Genomic DNA, 10335 nt, shown 5'->3' on the forward strand with positions numbered 1-10335 from the left:
GCTATCTGGACCCCGGGTCCAGCACCTCCTGGGCTCAGCGGCCCCAGGAACCCAAGCACCTCTCCCACCACTTAAGCTGCCTTGCCAGGACTTGGGAGATGCAATGTCCACAGTGGCTTTAAGGAAAACGCAAGCGAACACAGGGTTTGGGCAGGCCAGCAGTTTGTCTCCTTAGAAAACTGTGAGGAAGGGTCTGCAGCCTCCCCACTACACTAGGAAGCAGGGGCACAGTCAAATCTCATACACAACCTAAAGATCACCAAGAACTAATGTGCTGGGCAGTGCCACACTGTCAGGTTCTCATCACCTACAGCCTGCTTTGCTCCCAGGGGCCTTACACTAGACGGACACGCCAAAGGGACTGGGCATGAGGGGCAAAAGCTGCAGCTTGGATGTAAGGAAAAAGTTTTCCCTGGAAAAGTGATGCAGGACCTAGCCCAGAAACAGCAGCAGCCACAAGGGAGCAGGAACTAGTGCTGGCTGGAGCCAGCCAGTCCTGTGTTTGCTAAAAGCACCAAAGGGGACACCAGCACCCGGCCTGCTGGATCCCACAGCCACGGCGTGTGACACAGTGTGTGTGTGTGTGTGCACCTGTTTGTACCAGTGCAGGTATTCCTGCACCATCCGAGGGCAGTAGCCTGCCCCCGGTGCACAGGCTGCAGCGTGGGAAGGTGCCCACAGGAGGAGCTCCAACACAGCGACAGCGCCTGCCACCACCCGCAGGTCCACAGTCATGGGGCTCAGCCTCCCTTCGACTTAATTCCATTAGTCCCACACTGTAAATTCACTGTAGTGTACACTAAAAATGAAATACTCTCCTGGTGCAGCCAGGCCAGAAGCTGCTGCCAGACCCTTTGTACCCCGCTCCCCAGCTGCTGCATGCCCAGGGAGCATGGTGGGGCTGTGCTCTGCCCCACACCAGAGCAGCTGGCAGCAGTTAACTGTGTCTGCAGCCAGCTCAGCTCCCAGCACCTGCAGTTCAACCTCTCCTGTCGCACCAGGAGGTCCAGCTGGGATGGCTCCTGGGCACCAGGGGAGAGGGCTGGCCTGGCCTGCAACTCATGAGCCTGCTCTGGCTGCAGCCAGCTCACAGCTTGCTCTGTGATGGCTTTGTCACACGGGCTGCTCGGCCACGCGGGGTGGCAAACTGGTGTGAGCAATATTATTTGTTCTCTGACCTGTGGGAATGGAGGTCAGAGAGCTGTGAGAAATCTCTGCCACCCTTCCGTGCTCCCTTCCCAGGCGTGCGGGGAGGTGCTGACAGGCCTTGTTTTGTGTCACCTGTGTCTAGGCTACCCTGCTATTGCTTGCACAACTAAGGCAAGCGCCAGACTGATGGCTCTGGGCCAGCTGGCCTCAGTGGTTAAAAGTGCTGTTAAATATTTGCTCTCTGCCTGTGGTGCCACCGCTCCTGGAACACGAGCCATCTATAAACAGCCCTGCACCCCATGGAGATGTTAGGCTGACAGGCTACTCTGCAAAAACGCTTAAAATTCAACTATTCCGAAGCACAGTCAAACAGCAAATGGGCCTTGGGGGTTCACCTGCAGTGCCTTCCTCCCTTGGGTCTCCCTGCTCAGCTGTGCTATGCCCAGTCCGGCAGCACGACCATGCCATGGGGAACAGGGTCAGGGCTCCCATCTCTCTAAGTGCTGGGTCACCACTCAGCTCTGTGTAAGGTCTGTGGCTCACACAGTCCCAGGGACTGTATCACCACTTACTGGAAATGCACAGAATGTGCCGAAGTGTGGTTCCTGTCTCGGGCTCCCACGGGGCTGCACAGCCCGTTCCCCTCCCACCTCAGCTATTTCCGCATCCACTCTGCAGATTCCCTTACTCAGCAGCACATACTGTGCCCATCCTGCCCTCCAGCCCTCCCATTGCAGGCCCCAAAGGGAGCTGTTGCTCTGCCCACGCACACAGGGACCAGGATGAGAGCAATCCTGCACAGGCAGCTGCTGTTCTCTGCAAACTCAGTCCAAGATCCTTCTCATTTCAAATGGGAAATGCTTGTATCGATCCCCACATGCCAACAAGGGGCAGCCCCTTCTGCTTTGGGGTCCATCCCAGCGTCAAACACTGTATGAGCCTGTCATGTTCAGTAATTTCCAGCCGATGAGGAGTCAAACACAGTAGAATCCAGGGGAAAAAATTACATGCAACAATCAGCTACTTAATAGCTGCTTCAACATGAGAAGTACAACTGATTGGTGCTCTCAACCAGCCATGATATTCTAAAGAAAGAGAAATGAGAAGAGAGAGGCTCATGAAAGCAGCTAAGAGAATTTACTTAATGCTCATTTTTTCCAAAACAGTTCCCACAGCTCAGTATTACACTGCAGGCTCTAATGAGCACAGGCCTAGTGTGAGGATGGGAGTGCACAGACAACGGATCCTGCCAAATCCACACCGTGCAGCAGAGCCACAGCCTGCCTGTGGACAGCCCTGCTTAACATTTCAGCTGGACTGGAAACAAAAAGCCCAAGGCAGACAGATACGACTGCACATCTTGCACCACTGGCAGGACATACATGAACACACAGGTAGCTGCAAGGGAAGCACATTATTCCTTTAAACATCTCCCAAGTTGCAATGCAATGCTGTAGCTCATCTCTCTCGTTCAGACAGCTGAAAGCAGAGGGATGCCAAAGCCCTCATCTTGGCATCCCAAAGCGAAAAAGAGCTCTGTGCCTTCCTCGGATACACACAGCACACCCTTTGAACTAGCTGGAATTCGTCCCTTGCCTTCTCAACATAGAGATCTGCTTTTCCTTTCCTGGCATATATAATCCTACCTCGTGGGCAAATGTTCTGATCTCATCTCATGAATCAGTGTAGGTATGGTGCAGGAAGGGGAGGCCACAGGCACAGGCAGATAACAATTCAAACAGAAGTGATAAGACATGCAAAGAACACTTCCTAAATTTATTCCCTCTTTAATAGTACTGGGGGTTTATTTACAAGTCTCCTGCAGCTCAAGAGGGTCCTGCATGTAAGCACAGCAAAACATCATCCTGCCATTGCTGCTCTCATGGCGGCAGAGGAACTTTTCACAGTTTTACACAGTTTCAACCCAATCACGCAGCCTGGAGAGTGCCTAGAAACGCAAGGCAGCCCTCATGCAGGCCAGCCACTTCCCCTCCATGTGTGCACCCCCTTGCCAAGTTGTTCTCTGGGGAGGACAGGGATGGGCTGGGAGAGGTGCAGTGCAGGATGGAGGGATTCACCAAATGCCCAGTGCGTGCCTGTGTGTGTGAGCAAAGGCAGCATCAGTGGTGGGTGCACACAGTACCTACCCAGGGGCTCCACCAGAGATATGGACCAGGGTAGGAGCATGATTCAGCAATGTAGTTGAGTTTGCAGCTCAGGGCTGTAGGGCAGAGAGAGCTCTGTGCAGGGAGGGGAACTGGGACTACTCCAGGGCAGTGGGACATCAGCAGAGTTTCTGGTGGCAGAGATGCTGAATGGCACAGGCTAATGCCAGCACAGTCCAACAGTGTTCAGGGGGAGATTAGAAGGGGAAGCAGGAATGAAAACTCAAATGCATATTCATTGGCATCAGAGGATGGCACAGAGAGCAAAGCTTTGCATGCAGATGGAAGTGAAGGGGCACAGGATGCTGTGGACTGAAATACCTCAGCCAGCCCGGATGGAGGGCAGCCCTCACACAGCAGAACAAAGTAATCAGCGACAGCGCAGGCAGGCTGTCCATTCACTTCTGAGGCTGTAACCATGGTGGGAGCATGGCAGGCTGCTGTGCATTCTGCTGCAAGGCCTTTTCCCTGTACCAGCCATGCTACAACTGCTCGAGGCGAGTTCCCACCGCTCTGGGGCTGGCAGGGAGAGCTGGCAGGCTCCCAGGGCTGGCGTGGGGCCTGCCCAGGCGGTGCTGCTGCAGGGGAGGCACAGCTCAGCTTTCATCAAGCCCTCTCTGCTGGGGGTCCTGGCCAGCATCACTCTGCCCCGCAGCCCGTCCTGCTCCCACGCTCACCTCGTACTCCTGGGAGAACTTCAGCCCATCGTTGGCCTTCAGCCGGTCGATGTTGTCGGCGAGGTCGCTCACAGGGATGGGGGGGTGGTCACGCATGCCTGCAAGTGAGACAAGGAGGGAGGAGGGAGAGGTTATGGCTCCGCAGGGCCAAGGGAGGCTCAACAACGGCATGTGCACAGCAAACCCAAAGAGTGGGCGCGAGGCGGACACGTGTGACGATGTGAAGCGCTGGGCAGGATGGATGGGAGGTCGACGAGATCACATGGCATGCGGCACACACTGTCAGAGCACACGGTTCGGTGAACAGAACAGAAAGGTGATGTGCAGAATGTGCATGACCGGGTGAGCAAGCCAGGACAGTACAGCCACTGGGCACACAGAGCAGGCCACGCAGCGGGCAGGGGCTCGGGACAGCCCCTGGCAGGAACAGCCCAAGGATACGCTGTCACTGCGCTTCCCGGGCTCCCACATGGGTTGAAGTTGAACACACCGATCCTCTGGTGTTCTCACTGCCAAGGGCTGAGGCTGATCCTCTTGCTTAGCCCTAACAACGGCATTGGCCAAAAAGAAACTCGCCCAGACCTGCTCCAGACGAAACCTCTGCAGTGCGTGTGCGCAGCTTTTTGGGTAGGGAGATGCTGCCCCAGTCCCCAGGGAGCTAGGGAAAGATGAGAAGGGCCCTGTGGAGGAGCAATGGCTGCTCCCCTGCTGGACACTGTGCAACATTCTGAGAGCTGAGGAGCAGCTCTGCCTGCAGATGTATAACTCAAGTGTTTTTCAGTGATGCTCCAGAGGCAGAGCCAGCTCCAGGGCCCAAAATTCAGCTCCTCTGGGCTGGCTCGTGCAAGGCACCATGTGCAGTGACGTGCCCTCCAGCAGCCTTTAGGAGGCTGCTGTGAGCTGGCATGCAGCTCAAGCCATGGCAGAACTCTTGACCTGTCTAAGGCAGGATGGCTCATCTTGGGCACAGCCGAAGCCCTGCTCAGGAGAAAGGCCTAGAAAAGGGGATCCCACAGATCCCACACCACTGTGGTGGTGTGCATGTGGGATTGGGAGGAGCCCTACTAGGGCCCTGGGATTCAGGGCTCAACTATCACAACCTCCTTCTCTGATGCTGAGATGCTGAACTGGCAGGAAGGTGGTTGTGAAACATCTCATCCAAATCCCAAGGCTCGTGACTCCATCGGCTGCTCTGTGGGTTTCCCAGAAACCCCACATGGGTAATAAGGATTATTAATAGGCTGAAGCTGTTGACTCACACTCAGGGAGAAAGGCTGGAGCACAGCCAGGAGCTTTCCAATCTCTCGGGAGACTGAACGCCACCGCAGATGGCAGCGATGGGCCACGGAGGTGATGGAGCAATCCCCAGGCTGGGTACAGGCATTTGACACAGTGGTGACAAGTCACGAGGTGATAACATGGAAGTGTTACACCTCAGACCTCTGCATAGAGCACCTGACATCTGTACACAGGCAAGACCCAATCCAACACACACTTGTCCTGCCATCGCTTGACAGTGCAGAGCTATCCATGGATGGCCTGAGAACACATGGACACATGGAGAAGGTAATATCCCTCTTCTGCCTTGTGCTGAGGTCCTTCTGCATACGGTCCTCTGTTTGCCACTTCACCCACCAGGATCCCTGAGGTGGCTGAGCAGGCCCACAAAGATGGCTGGTGACAGAGCTCTGAGGCTGTAGCTCAGGAGCAGCCTTTGCAGAGCTGTTACTGAACAACTGAATGACGAGAACAGTGCGGGGCCAAGGCAGAAGTGTGGGGCTGGAAGAAGAAAGAGGCTGGAACATAACCACAGTACATGCTTATCCCAACGTGGTTATGTACAAAGGATGGCACAGACCACAGCAGAGCTGCTAGACCCTCATCTCAACTGAGAAATACAATGGGGTCTCTTCAAACTTGTAGTTTTGCTGGCCAAGGTTGTGTTGCAGCAACAAAAGAGCTGCAAGGGCAGATGGGGAGAAAGAGGTGGTTGGAATTTCATCATGGTGAACCTAGAACAACTGCCACTGCAGGGCAAGATGGAGGAGATTTGTACACTTTGCCAGGACTTCCACATGCTCTTCCAATTGCTCTGGCAAGAGGATAGTGAGCTCTCCACAAGCCTAGAAGGGCTCAGAGGTCTCACAATGCCTGCAGGGCCGCAGACTGCAAAGCCCTTGGCTCTGCTCCTGGGGGAAGTATTTATCCCACATACTTCCCCCATTCCTGTTTGCACACAGATGCCTTGTACATCCAGCGGCAGGGAGGTTACGCTTTCATGGTTGTTTGAGGGCGAACTTGAAGCTCAGAAGACAAGCAATAAAGGGGCAGTGACACCCACAGGCTGGTACTACTCCATCCAACCTTCTAGAGCAGTAAGTCCCTCTGCTCTGTGCCTGGGAATCCGGTGCCAACACTGCCAAGCAGAACAACTGCACAGCAGTTCAGAGATGATCAGCGTCCCTTGGCTCATGTTCTGCCTTACTCTATGACACAGCAACCCAGCCAGCCTAGGGAAACCAGTTTGCCCAAGGTAGGACGAGAGTGTGTTCAACCACTGGGCTGAAGAGCACCCTTAGATCTGTCCATTTGGGGTTCCTAGCTGGTCACCCCCTCCAGAATGGCCAAGGTTCTCTGTCCCCACCCAGGGCCAGCTGCAGGCTTGGTGCCATGGTAGAGCCTGGCACACCACTCTGGGGGGTCAGGTGGCATGGGAGCAGGCAATGGGCTGCTGCAGAAGCCTCCTGGTAGCCCAGCACTCGGGGCCTTCCCTTCTGCACCGTGCTGAGGTGAGCTGCTGCAGTGCCGTGAGAGCAGTACTGAGCCTGGCCCCCACACATCATGTCAGAAAGTGAAATCGCTGCCATTTTACAGTCTGCTGTGGGTGAGGGTGACCTTCATGACATTGAAACAAAAATTACAGAGACGAGAGAGAAAGTGAAAGAAAAAGCAAAAGGTGTCATAAGATAAAAACAGGAGTTAAAACTAACTTGAGATATTCGGGCAACAGGCGACACTGGCACCTGCAAAGAAAAGAAATGGGGCAAGAACAGAAATCCAATTAGCTTTTAGTCATCATCGCAGAGGTTCAGAAACGGAAAGACAAAGAGATGAAGATGCAAAGGAAAGCACCATCTGCCACGGCAATGGGAGCCTCCCTCCTGCACAGGACCGACTGCCTGGCCCAGGGGCCTGCTCTCCAGCTGGGCTGTTGGCTCTGGCCAGTGCCATCCCCCGATGGCAAACACATGGAGCTGGAGCTACTTGCAGGGGAGTGAGCACACGGGTCTTCATGTGACACCAAGAGCTACACTTCCAGCTGCACACCCCTGGCCACAGCCCTGTGCGCCGGGGGAGCCAGCGAGGGCCAGGGGATGGCAGGTACAGGTGGCATCTGTGCTGGCTGGAGGCCACGAGGACTGCACTCAGCCCCAGCAACCTCTGCTCAGCGTCCCTGAGCCTCCAGCTCGCTCACAGCTCATTGGCAGCACAGCTCAGCCTCATTTCATGGTGTATTGGGACACTGCCTGGTCCTGGATCCTCTCAGTGACTTGGCACAGCAGTACGTTAGCACAGGCAGGCCGACGGGGGGGAAAACCCTTGTCTGAAGTAGGAACCACAAAAATGAGAAAGCTTAATATTTAATAACAGTAGCCCAATTAATTATGCATTAAACAAGTTTTCCCTGCTCAGCATGCTCCAGCAGGGAGCTACCAGGGCTGGTGGCCAGCACCTCTTGTCAGTGCATCCGCACAGCACTTGCCTCAACCTCCGGCGGGTGACAGGGGCAACAGCATGGACCCACTGGGCTTGGTGGTTTTCATGCACCTCATTAATGAGGACAAGCTCATCAGGAGCTGGAACAGTCACTTCTAACTGCACGACACCCACTTCTGCCCCTCAGAGACTCACAAGTGATGCAGGGGGGAGAAGGGGAGGAGGACACAGTGCTGTGTCATGGTGGAGGAGCATTGTCTGGCAGTGTCCCAGGCCCCTGCTGCTGTCTCAAGTGAACTGGGCACTGTGGCTTGTTTTGGCCTCTCCAGAGAGCTCTGCAAACTCACCAAATGAGCCAGCATCTTTGGCTTATCCTTAGGCACAGACGGGAAAAGAAAATTTCCCAGACCCCTCTTCTCTCTGATGGCAACTCTTGACCCTTGCTATAGCTCTAGCAAGGGATGTCCTTGTTGCAAACACCCCAATCTTGCTGGAGACGGGAGCAGACCTGTCACAATCCCCTGTGCAATGCAAACCACAAGCACACAGCAAAGATGGCTCTTGTGCCCATGTGGAGACATGTCACAGAGGCCTGTCCCCATGCATAACTGTCCCTGTTCAAGACTGTGCTCCTCCTCAGCAAGCTGGACGCTGTTGCTGACTGTGTGTGACCCCCTCCTTAGTGCTGCTCCCAGTGATCTGCCTGTTGAGATGTTCCTCCTCTGGCACAGGTGCCTTCCTTTCTCCCCACAGCACTTTCCTCCCGTGCTGCAATACCATGCTGGCCTGTGCTGTGGCCAATTAACGTGCCAGCTCTGCTGGGAACTGCCAGGCTGTGGCTGCCTCCCATCCCTGAGATGTGCCACTGGTCCTGCCTGGGAGATGCACTAACTATGGATCTCTGACAGCTGCCTGGGCTCAGAAGATGATGTGCTGGTGAAGCTCACCCCAGATGTGAGTCAGACTGCTGTGAGTGGCAACAGGAAAGGCTCCTCTTGCCCCCACTGCCAGACACAGCAGTTTTACATCAGGAAATGGTCCCTCCAAAACTCTCCTGTCAGATGAAAGCTCTTAGATGAATGAGCAGCAGGAGGAAAAGGAAAGTAGGTTACAGACCAGGAGGAGCTGCAAGTTAGAAGAGAGCTGTATGTGCCTCATTTACTGCTGAACTGCTCCCTCCATCACAAAAGCCCAGGCGCTCCCTCAGTTCATCTAGGACTTGGACTTTCTGAAAGGCTCTGAACGAGTCAGGGCGAGCCTGTCTCTGATCACTACAATGACAGGTACTGTGCTTTCGGTGCCATCAGAGACGTGCAGGCACAAAGCAGCAGCACAAGACCTTTCTGCAGTGCGAAGTACAGTTGCCTCCACTGGCTGGCAAACCAGCTACAGCCTGAGGCACCCAGCAGGCAGAGAATGGCTTCTACTGAACTATCATCCTCTGCACTGAGACCACCCTGACCAGCAGTGCCCTTCACTGGGCCACAGCACTGGCTGGGGAGCAATGTAGTTTGCACGTAGCTCTTCTCTTCACTCTCAGCCGAGCAGAGCAGGAGAGTCAGCCCGCCAAAGATGCTGGGATGAAGCTGCTGGGACACCCTCAGCAGCAGGAGGGCTCTGTACCTCCTGATTCCCCCAGATGCAGCCCATGTGGCCAGCACTGCAGCAGGGGTGCTTGGCACTGAACCCCAGCCCAGGCCAAGCCAGCGCAGTGCCCGGGACCGCTGCAGGTACGGACACTCCCAACTGCGTGGAGGCTCCTCCCGGCTCAGGACAACTGCAGTGAGCTTCACGGAATGTCTGACACACACCACACAACAGGCTGGCCCCACCCAGGCTCCCCAGCCTTGCAGGCCTGCAGTGACAGGGCCAGGGAGAAGGATTTGCAACCCACACAGCAGACACCTGGACATCCCCGGTCTAAAGCTCCCTCTGTGCCACTGTGACTGAGAGGGTGTGGAGCTGCTGGAGGGTGGGAAGGACTGTAACTCCACCTCTGGCACGGCGACGTGGCAAAGGGGAACTGGAGGGGGCAGGATGCAAGAGTGTGAGCTGCTCCTTACCTGGAGTCTGGTAGTTGAGTCGCCTCATCTCAACTGGGTCAGAGGAGTGGGCCAAGAGTGAGTCCTTCAGGCCAATGGAGTGCTCATCCTTGGAAGAGGGGGAGTGTGCCCTTTTCCTATGGACAGAGAGGGCAGAAACAAGCAGGTGAGCTCTGGCAGAGACTGGCCTGAACCATCCTGGGAAAGAGTCTGGGTCCCTGTGTCTCAGCTCCATCCCAGGCTCCCTGGGGCTCTGGGCAAGTCACATCATCTTCCATGCCTCCCATTTCCCATCTATGAAACAGGAAAGATCATATGTAAGCAATGTCAGATGTTTGATTAGCGAGGCACTTTGAAATGTGGCATTCTGCATAATATTTATTGGAGAAAATGCAGATGTTGTTTCCTCTTACTGTCTCTAGGAACTATTTCCTGTAGTGGAAGGATATAATAAAATTTTTTTCAAGTATTAGAAATATTTAAATATAGAATGCTATAATATAATAGTGTAAAGGCTCTTCAGGGTGTGTTTTATTGGGCCATTAATACATGTCTTGAATGGTTGAAGGCACCCAAGGCGTGTAT

The 10335-nt window shown here is 54.7% G+C and overlaps 1 protein-coding gene across 18 annotated transcripts in view; it reads right to left on the reverse strand.

Moving 5' to 3' along the window:
* PTPRF (protein tyrosine phosphatase, receptor type F) overlaps positions 1–10335 on the reverse strand; it is a 287080-nt gene that overhangs the window by 22703 nt on the left and 254042 nt on the right. For 11 of the 18 annotated variants that reach the window (XM_027683284.1, XM_027683287.1, XM_027683288.1 and 8 more), the window contains 3 exons: positions 9772–9887; positions 6982–7014; positions 3992–4089 (listed from right to left, as the gene is read on the reverse strand). In XM_027683284.1, coding sequence (XP_027539085.1) covers positions 3992–4089; positions 6982–7014; positions 9772–9887 — 247 coding nt within the window. The remainder of the gene's footprint in view (positions 1–3991; positions 4090–6981; positions 7015–9771; positions 9888–10335) is intronic. The other 7 variants (XM_027683290.1, XM_027683289.1, XM_027683293.1 and 4 more) reach the window with 1 other exon arrangement.

Source organism: Neopelma chrysocephalum, unplaced genomic scaffold (genome assembly GCF_003984885.1).
Source record: "Neopelma chrysocephalum unplaced genomic scaffold, ASM398488v2 Primary Assembly neopelma1_64, whole genome shotgun sequence".
Classification (NCBI taxonomy): domain Eukaryota; kingdom Metazoa; phylum Chordata; class Aves; order Passeriformes; family Pipridae; genus Neopelma; species Neopelma chrysocephalum.